Genomic DNA, 21873 nt, shown 5'->3' on the forward strand with positions numbered 1-21873 from the left:
CGCATGTTGTGTCTAATTCAATTCAGATGGCCAGGCTTTCAGATTATGAAAGATTGCAATCAGGTTTCCTCTATAGGGGTATTTCTGTACTTTACTGCAAAGTATATATCTTTTTTACATCCACTTGCTGCCATTGTCAGAAGGCTTAAACTGAAATATCTTTTTTCCCAGCTATCCATTTGTTGAGTTCAGATCAATTTCAAAGAACCAAATTTAGCAAACATAATCATATCTATGCCCACAGGTTTTTTACTTTATTGAAGTCAAGTAAAAGATCGTTGACAAAAATAATTGAAAACTTTCAATTGAACTAACTTTTTTTCTATTCAGTTTATATTGTGTTTTTTGTTAATTTACATTGTCCACACTTTTGTCAGATGTTCAAACCGTTACACGTTGTAAAAATTGTGCAAGAGTTCAAAATAGATGTATTTAAAAATTGCTTTATAAGAAGTTATTATTCATGAAAGTACTAACCTCTAATTGAACATTCCAGTTTTCCATTCCCTAGCTCAAAGGCATGCAAACTTAGTTTTCCAGTTTTGATTTGTTTCAAACTATATTAGTAATATGAACACTCCACTTTCACCTAAGCCTTGCATGCTTTTGAATTAGATTATAGACCAGCCATGTTTTCTCCAGTTTCTCTCAAATACCCTGTTCACAATTGATCCTACAGATGCAAGGTCCTTTGATATCTCAGCTACATGTCAGTTCCTTACTTATGAGTTTTCACATTATCATCAACTCACAGTAATCTCGTAGCACTTTTGTTCCAACAAGATATCTCTTGGTACTTCACAAGATTGTTACAAAACAAAGTTTTATGCAGACTGAATTAGATATTAGGGCAGATGACCAAAACTCTGGTCAAATAGGGATGTCTTATTGGAGGAAGGAGAGGTGCAGAACCTTAGGGATAAATTCCACAGATTCTTGTTTGCTCTCAGGAGGTGGGCATTATTGGTCAGACCAGTATTTATTTTCTGTTCCTGATTTCCCTAGTGCAGTTATGTCCTTCTGATAGTCGGCAACCAGAACAACGATTTATCTGTACCGCTGTCTTTTTTTTCTTGCTGCTCACGATGTGGTCTCTGCTACACTGGGGTTACAAAAAGCAGATTATGGACTGTTTTGCATTCTATATGAGAAATGAACCCAAACTTCCAGCTGCCAGTATACATCCCCATGTTCCCTGGCCAACATTTCTGTCGCAAGCCTGCTGGAGTGCTCCAGTCAGCCCTGAGCACAAGCTGGAAGAAAAAAAATCTCATTTTCCACTTGAGGAACCTGCAACCTTCAGGACTCAGTATTGAGTTCCACAATTTTAGAATCTGAGCACCACCTTCTATGTCACTTCTCCAGGCCCTGTCATGACATGGGCTGCTTTCAGCGCAAACGTTATCAGCTTTTCTTTCCTCCTGGCATACTATTACTTTGTCCGTATAACTGCCATTCTCTCTTGTTGTCTCTGTTTGGGACCACTCCTTGTATATACCATCTTTTCTTGGCTGTTGTCAGCTCTGAAGAAGGGTCACTGAATTTGAAATGTCAATTCGGCTATCTGTCCACAGATGCTGCCAAACCTGAGTTTTTCCAGCAATTTCTGTTCTTGTTTTAGATTTCCAGCATCTGCACTTCTTTGTTTTGTGAAAATAAAGATGTTATGCTTCAGTTAGGAAAGGCATTAGATGGCATCTCAAATATTGTGTGCTGTTGTGATGATCTTATTTAAGATATAGATGCATTATACGATTTCAAAGGAGGCTTACTAGATTGATCCCTGGAATATACGAGTTCTCCTTTGTGGTTATGTGAGGCAGGCTGGGTTTGTTTCGAAGGGTTTCAAAGAGTGAGGGCTCAATGGATTGAAGTATATAAGATTCAGAATGGTCTTGTCAAGGTGAATATGAGAATGATATTTCTTCTTCTGAGTCAGCTTGGAACTAGGGGGATCTATTTTAAAATTTGTGGTCATCTTTTCAGGACAGATGGAGTGAATTTTTTCAATCAGAGGATTGTGTGTCTTAGAACTCTGCCTCAGAAGGTGGTTGAAGTGGGATCATTGAATATTTTTATGTCAGCAGACGATAGATTCTTGTTTGGCGGGGGAATCCAAGGTTTTGGGGGTAAATGGAAATGTAGAATTCAGAATCTAAACAAATTAACAGTGATTTTATTGAAAGCTAGAGCTGGCTCAAGGGGCCAAATCTTCTGCTCCTATTTAGTATGTGCTGCTTGCTCACACAGTTGACTATCCCTTCTATCACTTTGCTAGTTATTGAGGATACGTTGATGTAGTAGTAATTGACTGTGCGGATTTGTTGTGCTTTTTGAAATCAGAACATATGTGGACAATCTTTCACTTTGCTGGATAGATGCCACTGTTTCACCTGTACTCAGCTGGCTGTGAAGCATGGCTATATCTTGTGCAGAAGCTTTTATGTCCATGGAATATTGTCAGGGCCCATAGCCTTTGTAGTATCTAGCCCATTTATGTTTCTTCTTAGCTTGTTGATTGGCTGAAGATGGACAGCTGTAATGCTGACGAATTCAGGAAGAGGCTGGGAAGAATAATCCACTCAGCACTTCTGGCTGAAGATAATTGAAATTGCTTAGATCTTTTGTGCTCGGCTCCTCCATCATTGAGAATAGTGATGCTTGTGGAGTCTCTACTCTTGTTAGTTGTTTAATTGTCCACCATAATTCATAACTGTAAGTTATAGGACAACAGACCTTAGATTTGAGCTATTAGTTTGGAGATTCCTTAAATCTATATATTGCATGCTGTTTCTGCTGTTATCATGCAAGTCATCTTGTACTACAAGATTCACCACTTTGACACCTCATTTTAAGCATGCCCACCACTATCCCAATATATTCTCCTGTACTCTTTCAATCAGGGCTGAGAGGAGTTGTAGAATGGAGGATATGCAAGGCTATGAAGTTTCAGAATGCATTTGATCCAATTGTGCTGTTGCTGATGTTAATACCTTACAGTGCCTGACTGATGCCCAGTTTTGAGATCCTAGATCCGTTCCATGTCCATCCCATTTAGCATGGTGCCACACAACTCCATAGAGGGTATTCTCAATGTGATAATGGGCCTTTGAGTCCACAAGGAGTGTGTGATGATCACTCCTTCCAGTACTATCATACACAGATGCTTCTGTGACATGTAGATTGATAAAGATCAAGTCAGGTATATTTTCCCCTTTCTTGGTGTTTCCTCACCATTTGATGCGTACCTAGTCTAATAATTATTTCCACTGCAACTCAGCCAGCCTGTTAGTATTGGTGCTACCAAGCCACTCATGACGATGGATATTGAAGTCGGCCACCCAGAGTACATTCTGTGTCCTTGTTACCCTCATGATTCTTCCGATAGGTGATGAATAGGAAGGAGTTCTAATTCATCTGCTGAGGAAGGGGGAAACAGGAGGTAGTAATCAGCAAGAAATTTCCTTTCCAATGTGATACTATGTGATTTCATCGGGTTTGGAGTTAATGTTGAGGACTGCTAGGATAGCTCCCACCTGACTATATGCCAGTGTGCTACCAGTGGGACAGGACTTGCCACAGATGGTAATGGTGGTATCGGGACATTGTCCATCGGTACAGTTTGGTGATATAACTATGTTAGGTTATCAATTCTTGATTTTGTGGGACAGCTCTCCTAATTGTTATAGATGTTCCAGATGTTAGGGAGGAATATTTTTTAGGGTTGATTGAGGTTTGCCTTTGCCTTCTCTACTGATCAACTGATGACTGTCTACCTTCATTCATTAGATTTGGTATTGCTGAGGGGTTCAGCATTAACAGAATAAAGAATAAAGGGTTGTGGTGTTGAAGGAAATAACAAAGAGAGAGGTAGGTGAGGCCAAGGTGCGAAAAGGAAAACACTTGAAATTTTGACGCTGTGTGTAAATGGGAACCAGTGTAGGCCAGTGAAAACAGGAGATTTGAATACCTGGAATTCTGTGTGAATTACAAGCATAAGAGACAAACAATACCAGAAATTTCCAGAAAAATCTCAACTCTGGGCAGAGAAAGCACAGTTTTCATTTTGAGTCCAGTGACCCATTTTCAGAACTGATAGCAAGGAAATGGTAAAGTTTACGCAGATGATGGTGTTTGAGGCGGGGTGGAGGTAGGGTAGGGGGCGTGCGTGGTAAAGAGTTAGCAGATAGACAGAGATGGAGCCCAGAGAGACAAAAAAATCCTTGGCAGGCAAAGGAATTATTGATAATAAGCCAGGGAAGAAGAAAAGCTAGACAGCTGATAATGAGGCTGATGAATAATTGAAAATGGATTGACTGTGCTGAAAATAACCCTTGTCATGACAGAACTTGGGATGTGGAGAATGGTAATAGACATGGAAGGAGATGTTCATGTTCTAAAATTGTTCAACTTGATGTTGAGTCCTGAAGGTTGTAAGGCCACTTGTAGGACATGGTGTTGTTTGCTAGCCAGCATTTTTTGCCCATCCCTAGTTGAGGAGACAACATTGTAAGCAGCGAATCAGTAGAATAGTTTCAGTGAACTGCAGGTAAATCGCTGCTTCACCTGGAAGTTATGTCTATCTCTTGAATGGTGAGAGGAAATAAAAATTCTGCAATTGCATGGGAAGATGCCACAGGAGTATAGGGAGGTGTTGGGAATGCAGGAGGAATGGATCAGGATTGCCAGCAGGATCAGTCCTTCTGGAATGCTGACAAGGGAGTGGAGGAAAATATGCGTCTGGTGGTGGCATCTCACTGGAGGTGGCAGAAATGGTGGCTTATGATGCTTTTGATGCAGAGGCTAGTAGTAAGGATCAGAGGACCCTGTTGTCGTTGTGGAAGGGCAGAGAAGGGGTGAGGGAAGAAGAACAGGAAATGAATTGGGCATAGCCAAAGACCATATCAACCACAGTGGTGGTGAATCCTTGGTCGTCAAAAGAAGTGGATATTTCTGAGTATCCCTGCTGAGGTGACAGCATCAGAATAGATGCGATGGAGATGGAAAAGCTGGGGGAATGGAATGGGAAACAATGGAAGAGGATGTAGAGTCAAGATAACTGTGGGAGTTGTTGCATTTGCAATGGATTTTGGTGGCCACCATATCCCAGAAATGGAAACAGATGTTGAGGAAAAGAATAGATGAATCAGAGGTGGACCCAGGGAAGGTGAGGGGCAAATGGAAACTGGAAGCAAAATTGACAGGCAAAAGAGATTTTGATGAGAGATAATGGGAACTGCAGATGCTGGAGAATCCAAGATAACAAAGTGTGGAGTTGGATGAACACAGCAGGCCAAGCAGCATCTTAGCAGTACAAAAGCTGACATTTCGGGCCTAGATCCTTCGTCAGAATAGGGGGATGGGGAGAGGGTTCTGAAATAAATAGGGAGAAGAGCGGAAGGTGGATTGAAGGTAGATAGAGGAGAAGATAGGTGGAGAGGAGACAGACAAGTTAAAGGGGCAGGGATGGAGCCTGTAGAGGTGAGTATAGGTGGGGTGGTTGGGCGGGTTGGGGGGGAATAGATCAGTCCGGGGAGGACAGACAGGTCAAGGGGGCGAGATGAGTTTGGTAGGTAGGAAACGGAGGTGCGGCCTGAGGTGGGAGGAGGGGATAGGTGAGAGGAAGAACAGGTTAGGGAGGCGGAGACGAGCTGGGCTAGTTTTGGGATGCGGTCGGGGGAGGGGAGATTTTGTAGCTTGTAAAATCCACATTGATATTATTGGGCTGCAGGGTTACTAAGCGGAATATGAGTTGCTGTTCCTGCAACCTTCGGGTGACATCATTGTGGCACTGCAGGAGGCCCAGGATGGACATGTTGTCTCAGGAATGTGAGGGAGAATTGAAATGGTTCGCAACTGGGAGGTGCAGTTGTTTGTTGCGAACTGAGCGTAGGTGTTCTGCAAAGCGGTCCCCAAGCCTCCGCTTGGTTTCCCCGATGTACAGGAGGCCACAACGGGTACAGCGGATGCAGTATGCCACATTGGCAGATGTACAGGTGAACATCTGCTTGATGTGGAATGTCATCTTGGGGCCTGGGATGTGGGTGAGGGAGGAGGTGTGGGGGCAAGTGTAGCACTTCCTGCGGTTGCAGGGGAAAGTGCCAGATGTGGTGGGGTTGGATGGGAGTGTAGAGCAGACAAGAGAGTCCCAGAGAGAGTGTTCTTTCCGGAAGGCAGAAAAGAGTGGGGATGGAAAAATGTCTTTGGTGGTGGGGTTGGATTGTAGATGGTGGAAGTGTCGGAGGATGATGTGTTGTATCCGGACGTTGGTGGGGTAGTATGTGAGGATGAGGGGGGTATTTTTTGGCGGTTATTGCAGGGACGGGATGTGAGGAATGAGTTACGGGAAATGTGGAAGACATGGTTGAGGGCGTTCTCAACCACTGCAGGGGGGAAGTTGCGGTCCTTGAAGAACGATGACATCTGGGATGTACGGGAGTGGAATGCCTCATCCTGGAAGCAGATGCGGCGGAGGCAAAGGAATTGGGAATAGGGGATGGGATTTGATGCAGGAAGGTGGGTGGGAGGAGGTGTATTCCAGGTAGTTGTGGGAGCCGGTGGGCTTGAATGGATATCGGTTGCTAGCTGGTTGCCTGAGATGGAGACAGAAAGGTCCAGGAAGGGGAGGGATGTGTTGGAGATGATCCAGGTGAACTTGAGGTTGGGGTGGAAGGTGTCGGTGAATTGGATGAATTGTTCGAGCTCCTCTTGGGAGCGTGAGGTGGCGCCGATGCAGTCGTTAATGTAACAGGGGAAGAGGTGGGGTTGCTCAGGTTTACAGTGGGTAGAACACAGGAAACCAGCAGGACCTCATTGGAATAATGAAGTTTAAAGGCAGGAAAGACATGGGTGAGAATTTTAGCAACTGTTCAGATATGGTAAGGGCAGAGTCGGGTGATGTTACAGAAAAAATAGGTTGGCTCAGGGATCGCAGCACAATGATTTCATTTTGAGTTCAGAGTCTTTACCATTCGGGTTTAGTTTTATTGTAACTCTTCACAAAATTGTATCTCCTTCACAATTCGTAATGTCAGCTTTAGTTCAAGTACTTTGAAAGAAATTCAACCTAAAATCTCAAAACACTCTGTTTGAATTTGATTGGTCAGAACAGAGATTATCTCATATGTTCTTGGCAAGATCTGATTTCTGTATATTTTTATTAACCTATTTTTCTAATCAACTGGTTCAGAGATGTAATTGCATACCTCTGGAGCAGGTGAGATTTGAATCTGGGCTTCCCTGCCCGGGGTAGGGACGCTACACAATCTGAGCTAGTATCTAACACAGCTGTGGAAGGAATTGTGTTTTGTTGAAAACTGTTAAAATTGATCAGCGCTGCATTTTCTTTATGAAATGTGTCTTCTTATACATTCCCTCCAATTTATATTTATCTTTGCGTTTTCTTTCCGAGGAACTTCTGTTCTGTTTCGAATGTTTGTTATGGAGTTAGTCTTTTATGGTTCATTGAAAACACACTGTAAGAAATAATGAAAATTTGTCTCCTGTGAATATTTCAGTTTTATTGTAAGGCTTGTCAGCTGTCACTTAGGGTTGCCAGCCATACCTCTGACATTATGGAAGAATAAACAGTGTCTGAGCTTGTTTTGAGAAACCCAATTGCATTTTACTGTTCATGCACTTGGATTAAATATCTGTTAACTATGCATACTTAATACACAAAAAAGGTAATATTTCTGTTCATTTACATTTCAAAAACCCTATATGTCATGAAAAAATATCAACACTACAGTGTAGCCTCAGTACAATCTGAATACTCTGGTCTGTTGTAATTTGTTCAGAAACAAATTAGAAGCAAAGTCATACTGACTTTTTTAGGAATGGAAATAGATTTTGACTGTACATCAGCACAAAACTGGCAATACAATTTTGATTTTTAGCCATATTCTCTGGCCTTTATGATAAACTGTTCACTGTGCCTGTACTTTTGCATTAAAGATGAGGGGTAACACTTTGTTTGTACATTCAAGCATGTGTGCTAAAATCTTTTGCTAAATCTCATGTCAGATGCACTTACAGAAACAGTCAAATATAGTAGGATTGACTAGATTATACAAACCATTGAGACTGCTGCATCATTCGATGTGATCACGGCTGATCCTCCATTTCAATGCCCTACTCTCACTCTTTCCCCATGTCCCTTGATACCTTCATTGTCTAGAAATATTTCAATTTCTTTCTTAAATATATTCAATGATTTAGTCTCTATTGCATTGTGTAGTAGCAAATTCCATAGGGGACCACCCTCTGAATGAGGAACTTCCTTCTCATCTCAGTCCTAAATGATATATCCTGTTCACTGAGACTGTGACTCTTTAACCTAGACACCCTGGTCAGGTGAACATTGTCCCTGCATTCAGTCTGCCTAGCCATGTCAGAATTTTATGTATTTCAATAAGATATCCTTTCATTCATCAAAGCTTCAGCGAATACGGGCATGGTCAATCCGATCTCTCCTGCTATTTCAGGAATCAGTCTGTAATTTTTTGCTGGACATCCTCTATGGCAAGTATAGGTTCTTTAGGCAAGGAAACCAAAACTACAAGGGATAATACCTACAGTTTCACTAAGGCCCTGAACAGCTTCGGCAGGTCATTCATTCCCCTTTTAAAACTCCTCTTGTATTACGTGTTTACAACTATTTGGACTTTAACTCATCTGTTTATTGTGAATGCCCTGTGCATAAGACCATAAGAACTAGGAGCAGGAGTAGAAGTAGGCACTTCATCCCCTTGTGCTTGCACTGCCAATCAGTGTGATCATGGCTGATCTCATCAGTCTCAAATCCATTTTCCTGCTCACTATACATAAGCCTTCATCCTGTCATTAATTTAAAAACTCTATCTATCTCCTCCTCAAATTTATTTAGTATCCCACTATCTACCACACTCTGGGGTCGTGAATTCCACAAATTCACAATTCCTTGAGAGAAGTGATTTATCATCATTTCTGTTCTAAATCTGCTATCGATTATGCTAAAACTATAACCCTTTATTCTGGATATTTCCCATAAGAGAGAATACTTTATCAGTCTTGTTTAGCACCCTATATTCCTCATGTAGATCTTCCCTCATTCTTGTAAACTCTGGAGAGTAATGGTGTAAACTGCTTAATCTGTCTTCATAAAACAAACTTCTCACCTCTGAAATCTAGTGATTCTCTGAACTTTTTCCTGTGCAACTATATCCTAAACTGTATGCAATGCTCCAGATATGGTCTCAATAATGTTTTTTACAGCTACAACAATATTTCCCTACATTTGTGATCTATTCGTTTTGCAATAAATGCCAAAATTCCATCTGCCATCTTTGTTACCTATTGTACATGTATACTAGTTTTCTACAATTTATGCACAAGACACCTAGACCCCTCTGCACTATAACACTCTAAAGTTTCAATAAATTTAGATTTGGAAACCTAGAAATTTATATAATTGGTTGCTTTGATATCCTTCGACCAACATGAATAGCTTCTCATTTATGCACTTTAAGCACCATCTGTCAAATTTTGGCCCATTCATTTAACCTGTCCATCTACTTGTTCTTTTATGGCATCCTTAGTTTCCCACCTGTTTTAGTGTCATCTGCAAATTTGGATACAGTACCTTCTGTCTCTGCATCCAAGCCATTAATATTGATGGTAAATAGTTGGGACCTGATAACCAAACCCTGTGGCCCCCAATTGTTATGTCTCGCCAATGAGAAAAAGACCCATTTATCCTGACTGTCTGCTTTCTGTTGGTTAGCCAATCTTCTATTCAAGCCAGTAAATTACCCTTAACCCCATATGATCTTGCCCATTATCGACTTTGCTTGCCACATCTTAAAATAACTCAAATTCAAAGTAAGTTAACCAAACACGATTTACCCTTCTTAAAACTCTGCTGACTCTGATTAATTGAGTATAAGTTTCCAAGCTTTCTGTTATTACTTTCTTGATAATGGATTCTAACAATTTCCCATGACAGATATTAAACTAACTGGTGTATAATTATCTACTTTCTGCCTCCTTCCCATTTTGAATAAGGATGTTACATTCACAATTCTCCAATCTACTGGAGCCTTTCTAGCATCCAGGGAATTTTGGATTTAATAACCAGTGGATCCACTCTCTCTGTTGCCACTTACTTTAAGACCCTAAGTTGTAGGCCATCAGACCTGGGGGTTTAACTGCCTTACATCTCAATAGTTTGCTCCAATGCAAAAAGTCCAAACTTCAGCAGTTTAGGGGTACTAATACCTCTCTGATTCCTTCCTGTGCTTCCATTCTTTGTTCTAATTTTACCTCTTGTCCTGTATTCACTATGTCCTCTGACCTTCCACGCTCTGATACCAAATGATCTCCCCCTACAAAGGACTCTGTTTACAGTTTTGTCTATTTTGTAAAAGCTGTACATTCCTTCGAGGCACAAAATTGCGAAGGAAAAATCAATCAACTGCAGCTAACAAAGGAAATTATGGATTATGCAAAATTAAAAGAAAGGACTTCTACATTTGCCAGGAATAGTAATATTGGCAAGATTTTACAATGACCGCAAAGGATGAGTTGGAGAAATTAATGGGCCCGAAGGTTCATAAGTTCCTGGGATCTGACATTTTATGCCCCAGAATGTTAAGAGAGGTAACTATGACGATGGTGGATGTGTTAATGATCATCTTCGAAAATTCTGTAGATTCTGGAATGGTTTGTGCAGATTGGAAGGTAGTAAATGTCACGCCATTATTTAAGAAGCAAGGGAGATAGTAAACAGGCAACTACAGACCTGTTAACCTTTCATCAATAGTAGGGAAAATGCTACTTTAGAGAATGTGACAGATGGATATTTGGATAATAAGTTGATTGGGCAAAGTCAGCATTGATTTGTAAATGGGAAATCACGTTGATGAACCAATTGGAATTTTTTTTGTGAATGTTACTGAAAGATTTATAAAGGTGAGTCTCTGGCTACAGCACACTGGATTTTCAGAAAGCTCTTTATAAAGGCCCCCCAAAGGAGGCTAGTTAGCAAAAATACAACACGTAGAATAGAAGGTAATTTACTGGCTTGGTTTAAAAATTGGCTAACAAGCAGAAAAAAAAATAGGCATAAATAGGACATTCTCACATCGGCCAGTAATTAGAGGTGTTCCACAAGGATTAGTGCTTGGGCCCCAGGAAAATATATGAATGATTTGGGTATGGAGACCAAAGGCAACATTTTCAAGTTCACAGATGACACAAAGTAAGGTGGGAATAAGTGCTGTGAGGAAGGTGCAAAATTACTTCAAGAGGATTTGGTCAGACTTGTTGACTGGGCAAGAATATTGCAGGTAGAATATATTGTAAAAAAAAATTGAAGTCACCTGCTTTTGTAAGAGAAACATATATGTAGTGTATTTCTTAAATGGGGATTCAAAAGCATAGATGTGTGAAAAGACCTGGGTGTCCTCATCAATAAGGTGCTGAAGGCTAACTTGCAGATTCAGCAAGCAAATAGGAAGACTAGTGGTATATTAGCCTTTATCGCAAGAGGATTTGAATACAAGAGTAGCAAAGTCTTTCTTCAGTTATATATACATTGATTAGACTGCACTTGGGTTATTGTGTGCACTTTTCGTCCCTTTAGGAAGGGTACTATTGCCATAAGGGAGTGTAATGAAGGTTCATTAGTCTTACTTTCAGGATGACGGGGCTGTTCTGAGAAGAATGAGGATTAGAGGATCTCAGCCTGTATTCTCTGGAGTCTTGAAGAATAAGAGATGATCTCATTGAAACTTATTAAATAAAAGGTATAGGCAGGATAGGTGCAGATATGATGTTCCCCTAGATGGGGAGCCTAGAACCAGGGAACACGATTTTAAAATAATGATCAGCCATGATTACACTGAATGGTGGGGCAGGTTTGTCAGGCTGAATGGCCTACTCCTACTTCTACCCAGTGTTCTTATACAATTACACCTCCAACCTAGTGAATTTTAGATGTGACATGACGTTGAACTCTTCTTCTGTTTTGTTCATGCCTTGCTTGCTTGAATTAGCAAGCATTCTCACCCCGCCAAATGGAGCCCATCTCTCATCTCTTCCACCTGGACCCTACCTCTGACTTCTTATCTGCTTTTGATCTTTTCATTGAAAACTGGTGGTATGACATCAAGACCCTCAATTTTTCTGTTCCTCTCACCCACTTTGTCCTCTGAATTTGCTGTGTTCTGTTCTCTCAATTCTAACCCTGATCTTAACATCAAACTAGCTGACTGAGGTGGTGCTGTAATCATTTGATAATTCACCTCTACCTTGCAGAGGCTGAGTGCCAACTTTTATACATTTTTTCTGCCTCCTCCTGGGCCATAACCCCATCACTGAACATATCAAGCCATTAATTCTTTCATTATTACTGACCTTATTTTGTCTGGTGATCTTCCGTACACACCTTCTCAACTTATAATTTTCTAACCCTGTACAACCCATTTCTACTTTCTTTCCAGAATCCACAATCAGAATTGGCATGGCAGAATCATCTATTCAACTTGTCACTGTCCAATTGAACTTATTTCTTTCTGTCCTAATTTTACTTTTTCCCTTGTTCAGTCACTCCCACTTTCAATCATGATTCTTCTGACACTCCAAGTCATTGTCAACAATTTCCATTTTCCTGGCTCAGGCTGCCTGCACTTCACTTTGGACATCAATTCCTATGTCCTCAAGAAGGGCTGTATGTTCCCTCTGCCTCTTCCTTGAATAGTGGCCATAAAGTACCAATACACAAACATCACTATCCTTCATCTGGCTGAGCTTGTAATAGTTTATCCTTTAACTTTCCTCCATCCTCCTTGGATACCTGCATGGACCCTTTCTTGCCTGTCTTTTTGTGGTGTTTGTAGATCATTCCTTGTTTGAAGCATCCCCTGGGCTGGACTCCACAACTTTTTTTCAGATACAGCAATGATTGTATCAGATCAGCTTCCTGCTTTTGGCTGCAATTGGACAAATTCATCAATTTTTCTTGCAACTTCCTCCATACACTTACCTTTAGGTATACAGGCACTGATGAGACAGCAGCTGGACAGCTGTATTGGTCACCTTATTTAAGGAAGAATGCAAATTCACAGAAGGTTAACAAGACTAATGCCTGAAATGGGTGGTTTGTCTTCTGAGGAAAAGTATGACAGGCTAGGCTTGTATCCACAAGAGTTTAGAAGAATAAAAGATGACACGATTGAAACATGTAAGATCCTGAGGGAGCTTGGTAGGTTGACTGTGTTTTCTCTGATAGGAACAGGTTCAGCATTCAGTAAGGTCATGGCTGACTGAAGACTTCATTGTCTTCTCCCAGCCTATACCCATAATCCTTCATGCCATTCATAATTAGAAATTACAGGAGAATCTAGAATAAGGGGTCACTATTTAAAAATCTGTGTCACCCATTTAACATAGAGATTAGCCAAAAATGTTTTTCTCTGAGGGAACTGAGTCTTTTGAACTCTTTCTGAAAAACTGGCTGAAGCAGAGTCCTTGATTTTATTAAAATCAGAGATAGATGGATTCTTGTTAACAAGGGGTGAAAAGTTATCAGTGGTATAAAGTGGTACACAGGAATGCAGACTTGAAGTTACAATCAGATTACCCAATTGGCAGAACAGGCTCAAGTGATTGGAATCCTTCTCCTGCTTCCAATTCATGTGTTTTTGTTTTCACTTGGTCTATCGCTGATTCCTGCCTTCTCTTCCTTGACTTCTCTGTGATGATGGCAGATTTCTAGGGATGCACTCTTTCCTAATATTCATATAGAACTCACCTAATTGCACAGTTCACTATTCTTTCTCTCACCCTGCTTCCTGAAATGACTAAATTCCGTTCTGTTCCACTCCATTCTGTTCTATTCCATTCCATTCTTCTAGTTCCTCAAGCTCTATCATATCCGTTCTGATGAAGATAGCTTTGATAGTGGTGCTTTTCATTTTCCTTCCTTTTTTTTCAACTGAGGATTTACCATTAAAGTGGTGGGCACTGGTATCATCCACAACTAATCCATTTTCTGTATCTCAGCCCTTTGTACTCTCCCTTCAATAATGATGAATAGGATTCTGCTTTTCCTGATTTTGCACACCACCAGTCTCCGTGTTCAAAAAAATCACTGTCTACCATTTCCACCACATTCATCATGATGCCGTGACTAAACTCAACTTCCACTCCTCTCACTGTCAGCAATTCGAATGAACCATTCCCTCTGTGACATCCTGGCCTACATTCTGTCATCCCAATATCTTCCCTGGCATCTTTTCATGCTAACGCAGGAGAGGTAACACTTGCTCCCCATTCTGCTCCCTTCTCATTGTCCAAAGACACAAACACCTATTCCAGTTGAAGCAATGACTTAGAAGTTCGTGTTGAAAGGACAACCAAAATGTCTGCTCCCAATGTTGTCTCCTATGCTTTGGAAAGATCACTCACAGACTGGGCGCCTGCTTTGTGAAACATCAACTCTAAGACTGCAAGCATGGTACTGATCTTCCACTTGCTTGCCATTTTAAGACACAACATGAGTCTTAGACTCACATCTATGTCCTAGGTTTGCTGTGGAGTCTCACTGAAGTCAAACAGAAGTTGGAGGAATAGGACATCATTTTTAATTTAGGAATTTTGCAGGTGTTTTTACATTCATGGGATATGAATGTAACTAGCTGGGCTAACATTTATTATCCATGCCTAGTTGCTCTTGAAAAGGCAGTGGTGAAATGAGCTGCCACCTTGAACTGCTGCAGACTATGTGTTTTGTAGATTAGTGAGGCAGTGCCAAGATTTTGACCCAGTGACACTGAAGGAACAGCAATTTATTTCCAACTCTGGATTGTTAGTGAATTTGCAGGTGGTAATCTTCCCTTTTTAAAATATTATTCATTCATGCATACGAGTGTTACTGGGTAGGCCAGCATATATTGCCATAAGTTAATTGCCTAGAGGACAGCTGCATGTCAACCACATCGCTGTGAACTTGAGTCACATGTAGGTCTGTCCAGGTAAGGATGTTACCTGGTCAAGGACATCAGTGAACCAGATGGGATTTTCTATCATTAGACTCTTAATTCCAGATTTTTGTTGAATTCAAATTTCACTGTTTGCCATGGCAGGATTTTAATCTGACTCCCCAGAACATTTATAGGTGTCTGGATTAATCGTCTAGCAATAATATCACTAGGCCATTGCTTCCCCTAATGTGTCTGCTGCCCTTATCTTTCTAGATGGTAGTGATTGTGGGTTTGGAAGGTCCTTATAAGGAGCCTTATAAGTTACCTTCTCCAGTGCTTCTTGTAAATGGTACACAATGTACCTATTAAGCATTGTTGAAGGAGTGTGTAAATGCCGCTTTGTCCTGGATGATCAAGCTTCCTGAGTGTTGTTGAAGCTGTACCAATTCAGGCAAGTGGAGGGTATTCTATCACACTCTTGACTTATGCATTATGGATGATGGACAGGCTTTGTGGAATGAGGAAGTGAGTTATTACTGTAGTATTCCTAGCCGCTGACCTGCTCTTGCAGGCCTTGTATTTACAATGCTAGTTCTTTTGAATTTCTGGTCAATGGTAACCCCAGGATATTGACAGCAGGATATTCAGTAATGGTAATATAATTAAATGTCTAGGAATCTTGGTTAGAATTTCTCTCGTCAGAGATGGTCATTAACTAGCATTTATTGATGACCCCTCCTTACTGTCACATCACCTTACTGATGATCTCGAGTAAACTGCTGGAGTGGTAATTGACTGAGGTTTATTTGACTGCTTTCTACATACCTGAGTAATTTTTCACACTACTGGGCAGATGCCAGCGTTGTCGCTGTACTGGAACAGCTTAGTTAAGGTTTGGCAAGCTTTGGGGAATATTTGCAATACTGTTGCTGGAATATTGTCAGGACCCTTAGCCTATACAATAAATAGTGCATCCTGGTGTTTCTTGAGTGAACCAAATTGATTGAAGACTGTCAGTTGTGATGCTGGTGACCTCTGGGGAAGGCCGAGATGCACCATCCATTCAGCTTTTCCGGTTGAAGATTGTTGTGAATGCTTCAGCCTAATTTTTTGCACTGATGTGCTGCATACTTCCATTGAGGATGGGGATATTTAAGGAACTGCTTCCTCCAGTGCATTATTTAATTGTCCAACACCATTCAAAACTGGGTATGGCAGGCGGCAGAGCTTAGATCTGATATGCTAGTTGTGGGCTTGCTTGGTTCTGTCTGTCACTTGCTGCTTATGCTGTTTGGCATGCAAATAGTCCTGTTGTGCAGCTTCACCAGGTTGACACCTCACTTTTAGGTGTGCCTGGTGCTACTGCTTGCATGCCCTCCTGCACTCTGCATTGTCACAGAACTGATCCCCAATCTTGACAGTAATAGTGCAATGGGAGATGTAATGGGCCATGAGGTTGCTTATTGTGTTGCAGTATGATTTTGCTGCAGTTGATCATGCACAGCGCCTCACAGATGCTGTGTCTTAAGTTGTCAGATCTGTTAGAAGTTTGTCCCATTGAGTATGGTGATAGTGCCACACAACACAATAGTAAAGTATTATCAGTGTGAAGGTGGTACTTTTTTCTCCACAAGGACTGTGCAGTGATCACTTTTGCTGATAATGTCATGGACCAGTGCATCTGCAGTTGGCAGATTGGAGAGAATGAGGTCAAGTATGTTTCCCTCTTAGTGATTCCCTCACCTCCTGCCACAGACCAATTCCATGAGCAATGTCCTTTAGGATTTGACCATTACAGCTACTGCTGAGCCACTCTTGGTGGTGGGCATGGAAATCCCCAGGCAGACTATATTTTGCATCCTTGCCTCCTTCAGTACTTCCTCCAAGCTGTTCAACATGGAGGAGTGTTAATTCATCAGCTGATTGACGGTGGTATATGATAACCAACAAGCATTTTCTTGCCCATGATTGATCTGGGAGTGAGACTTATTTATGCAATGCTAGAGAGTCAGATTGAGTTGAATTTACCCTTGACTGTCAAAGGGAATTGAGTAAGCAATGGAAGAGATGAAATTTGTAGGGATACAGGGAAGTACAAGGGAGCATGGGACTAAGACATTTGCATGGATATGAAAGATTTTAAGGGATATATGTCTAATACAGGTATATGGCATTAGCTGAGTTTAAGAAACCTGGTTAGCATGAATGAGTTGGACTGAAGAGCCTGTTTCCATGCTGTACGACTCTAAGTAAGTAATTCTTGCAGAAAGTGAGCATGAATTTGATGGGCTGAATGGTCTCCTGTGGTGAATTATTAACATTGTACCTTTTAAAAAGAGAGGAAGGAATAGACCACGTAATTACAGGTCCAGCCATCAACCCCCAGCAATAGACAATTTAAAAGCAATACTTCTGAGTGACAGTATTAATTATACATTTTAAAAAGGCAGGGAAGGATAGTTAATACGGACTTGTAAAAGACGTCTGACTGATGGTTGAATTTTTTGAGAAGGTAATGTGGGTCGATGATGGTAGCATGTTTGGATTTAGTTTGCATGAATTTTAGCATCGCTTTTGAAAATGTGCTGACCTACAGATTAGTCAGAAAATTAAGAATCCGTGGGGAATTATAAGACAATAGGTGCTGAAGTAGGCCATTCGGCCCTTCGAGCCAGCACCACCATTCATTTTGATCATGGCTGATCATCCACAATCAGTATCCTGTTCCTGCCTTATCCCCATAACCCTCGATTCCAAATAGACAATAGACAATAGGTGCTGGAGTAGGCCATTATATCCAATATTATATCCAATATGGATTATGTAGGAGAAAGAAAAGCTATTGGTTGACAGAACCTTTGTAGTGACTGGATGCTGTTTCCATTGAGGTTATGCAGGGCTTAGTTCTATGCCTCTTATTCTCACAGGATATGTTACACTCAAAATCTAGATGCAAGATTAATAAGTTAGCAATTTACATAATGTTTGTGAGATTAATGGTGAGGAAGAAAGCTGTGGATTTTAGAAAGATATCAAGAAAACTATTATGGTTGGCAGAAGAGAATTCAGTGAGAAGTATGAAATAGTGCATTTAGAGAGGGAAAACAACTTAAAGCAATACACAGTAAATAGTAAAATACTGTAAAGTGTGGAGAAACTGAGGGGCAAGAGGGCATATCCACTGAAAGCATCAGGGCACATAGATAGTTACTTTGGAAATGGTTTGGATATTTTATTAGTTGAAACATGGCATACAAGAGGTACATTGTAATAGTATTGTGTAACATACTTATTGACATAGCTAGAATACAGCATGCAGTTATAGTCACCTTATTACACAAATGATATGATGATACTAAAGAGAGTACTGAGGACATTCCTCAAAATGAAGAATTTTAGCGATGAGAAAGGATTGAATTGGCTAAACTGGGGTTGTTTCCTTTGGAACAACTGAAGCTGATGTGAGATTTATTTGAGATGAATAAAATTAGGTGTGACCAAAATAGAGTGGATATGAAGAATCTATTTCCCTTCTCAGACAGGCTAAAATCTAGGGGGCATAGATTTAAAGTAATTAACAGAAGGATTAGAGAGGAGGAAAGAGTAATTTATTCTCAACAAGAGGGTAATGAAGGGCTAGAGTAAACTTCCTGAAAAGATGGTAGAAGTAGAAATCCTTATCACATTTGAAAATACTTAGATATGCATTTGAAGTGCCATAGAATTCAAGGATGCTACCAAGACTAGGTGAGTAGAACTCGGTTGGAAAGCTCTTTTCTTTGCCACTGCAGGAATGAAAAGTTGAGTGGCTTCCTTCTGTGCTCCATAAAATTGGCTAACTGTGCACTTAACTCAGCTCATTTGTTACTAAAATTCTCATCAATGTATTTGCCACTACCATTTTCAAATATTCCTTTCCATTTAACACAAAATACCATTTGCCTTTCCTATGTTGTGCGCCTGATACTTCGTTGTTTCCAATTTGATATTCTCTTGCTTTTGCTTAAATTTCTCCATGATCTTGGTCTGTGACTTCCTATACTGCCAACACACCTCTCTGAACTGTCCATTGTTTCCAATCTGACCTCCTTTGAATTTCTGTTTAACGTTCAACCTACAACTAACATCTGTGACTTTACCCAACTATGCACACTGAAAATCTTTTTCAATACCATTCTACCTGCCAACATCTCTATCCTTATAAAATCCTACTGTGATTTACTTGTTGTCCAAGTTTTCTATCTAATCTTTCAGTCCTTGGCTGTTAAAATGTATTACTTTATTTAGGCATATATTAAACACTTCTGGAATAATTTGTTCCGGTACAAAAGATGCTTTGCATGTCCAAGTTGTTTTTACAATTGATAAGTGTTCTGCTTTCTGGAAGAAAACAATTGGATTAAATGCTTTATACGTTTTCTTACCTTAAAACAATTCTTCCTGCAGACTTTCTTCAGTCAACTTCTTCAACAATGCATGGATTTCTTAAACCTAAAAGTATGAATACATGTCAATAACATTTAAGAAAACAATAAGACACAACCTCAGTGGAGGCAGTAATTTGGAATTGATTTCAATTTTAAGCACTTGTGAATTTAAAAGGATTTTTTAATGAGTATGTCAATTGTAGTTAGTAGAATTTATTTTGGAAACCTCTAATTAGTTTAGATATGGAAATTCAGAAATATTTTAGCTATGGCTTGTCTCTAGGATTATGTGCTGTATACATTTGATGTTAACATTTTAAGTATGAATTATGAAGTAACATACTATTTTGGTCTGTTTTTCCAGGAATGGCAGAATTCCATTCAGAAGAATGCAGGACTGGCATTTATTGAACTCATCAATGAAGGAAGGTAACCAAGTTTAATGTCTCCGTTTTGCTATGATTTGAAGCACTGAAAGCACCAGATATTATAAAGGGAAGTCTTCTTTTGTTTTCTTCACATCTGCCAAAAAAAAGACAATTTTTCCACAATCTTTCAAAATTTGATTTGTTTCAAATTTTGTGGAAATATTCTAATCATTTCATCAAAAGGAGACCATGAAAAAGTCAACGTTGGCATTAGAGATTCTGTTTACCATGGCTTCCTAGAAACCACATAACTAGTGATAATTGCTTGATTTTGCTTACCACGTTTGGCAAATTTGTTAGAGTCCTTTGAGGATATAAGAAGGAGAGTTGATAACAGAAAACCAATGGATGCAGTGTATTTTCAATTAGTTCAATTGAATTGTCAATAAGTTGGCACCCAAAAGGATATTGCACATAATGGTAGCTCATTGTTTTGGGAGTAATGTGTTAACATGGAGTGAGGATTGGTTACCACACACAATACAATGTAGGGATTAATTTTTTTTTGGCCCACGTTGGGAAGATTTCATTAGTGGGGTGCCACCGGGACCTTAATTATTTCTTATCTATGTTAGTGACTTGGAGGAAAGGACAATGTTATGTATCAAAGTTTGTATCAAAACAGATGGGAAGGCTTGATGTGATGAGGACATAAGGAATCTGCAAGAAGCATGGATAGGTTGAGCAAGTAGGCAAAAACTTGGCAGATGGCGTTTAATGTAGGAAAGTGTGAGATCATGCAGTTTGGTAGGAAGAATTAAAAAAAGCAGTATATTTAAGTGGAGAGAGACTCCCAAAAAGTGTAACACTACAGGTGTTTGGGGTTGGGTGTTTTTGTGCATAAAACGTAAAAGGTTAGCATATAGATGCAGTGAAAAATTAAGAAAGCTAGTGGAATTTTGGTTTTTATTGCTAAGACAAGTCTTATTACAACTGCACAAGGTGTCGGTGAGCTGCAAATGGAGTACTTTAGGTCCCAGTTCACAAGAATGGATATGCAAACACAGGAGGTAGTTCAGAACAGATTGACTAAGCTGATCTGGGAGGAAGGTGTTTACTAATCTAGAATGGCTAAACAGATTTGGCCTTCATTTATTAGAATTTAGAAGAGTGAATGGTATGTTTATTGAAATGTAAATGAAAGATTCAGAGGGTCTTGCCAGTGTAGACGTTGAGAAGATGTTTCCACTAATAGGAAAGTCTCAAACTACAGAATAAGGGGACACTGATTTAAAACTGAAATGCTAAGAAGTTTCTTGTCTCAGTGGGAATGTCGGGACATCTCGACCCTTGAGAGGTATGGAGGCTAGATCTTTAAAACTATTTAAAGAGATGGCAGCTAGATTTTAGAAATATTGAGGCAATAAGGGGTATGAGGAACTGGCACTTAAGAATAATTGAAGCCTGAGGCAAATTAGCTATGATCTTATTAAATATTTGGACAGGCTTGACAGGCCGAATGGCTGAATAGGACTTCCAGTTCTTCTATTCTTATGTTGCCATACACCTCTGCTGAAACTGTTTGAACAGTGTTTGAATGGACAGTACATTGGTATCTGGAATTATTTCGGAACAAGAATACTGTGAGCACGGGTTTACTGCTGACCTCTCCTATTGTTGAACAAAAGCTCTTATCGAGTAAATAATCAAAAAGCAGTCTATTGTTTAAATCAAGAGGGTATCTTAAAATAGTGCAGCATCTATTTGTTCTTCTGGGAGTGTGATTGAAGGACTTTTTTATTATTGTATTCCTGAGCAAGCTTTTTATTTCATATCTTGAGAGACAGCTCGCATGATCAGTGACTTTACCACACATGCCAGAACATTAGAACAACAGAATTAAGAAAATTTACTTCAAAACTTCAAAAATAACTATAATGGCTAGAAAGTGATTCTTCTACAATGTGACCCTGTAAAGAGAGAAATCTATTTTATTTCTTCATTTCCTGAAAACAGAGTTTTTGTGGTTATGTATGTTTTAGGTTATTTGAAGGATAAACATTTATATTTCCATATGGACACTATATGTTATTGCATCTTCTTTTAATATTTTGA

General features: G+C 39.9%; 1 protein-coding gene across 3 annotated transcripts in view; it reads left to right on the forward strand.

The window, feature by feature from the left end:
- The window catches only part of nbeaa (neurobeachin a), an 828675-nt gene that overhangs the window by 360895 nt on the left and 445907 nt on the right, over window positions 1–21873 (forward strand). For all 3 annotated transcript variants that reach the window (XM_059646713.1, XM_059646714.1, XM_059646715.1), the window contains one exon: window positions 19755–19819. In XM_059646713.1, coding sequence (XP_059502696.1) covers window positions 19755–19819 — 65 coding nt within the window. The remainder of the gene's footprint in view (window positions 1–19754; window positions 19820–21873) is intronic.

The sequence above is a fragment of the Stegostoma tigrinum genome, chromosome 6, assembly GCF_030684315.1.
Source record: "Stegostoma tigrinum isolate sSteTig4 chromosome 6, sSteTig4.hap1, whole genome shotgun sequence".
Taxonomy (NCBI): domain Eukaryota; kingdom Metazoa; phylum Chordata; class Chondrichthyes; order Orectolobiformes; family Stegostomatidae; genus Stegostoma; species Stegostoma tigrinum.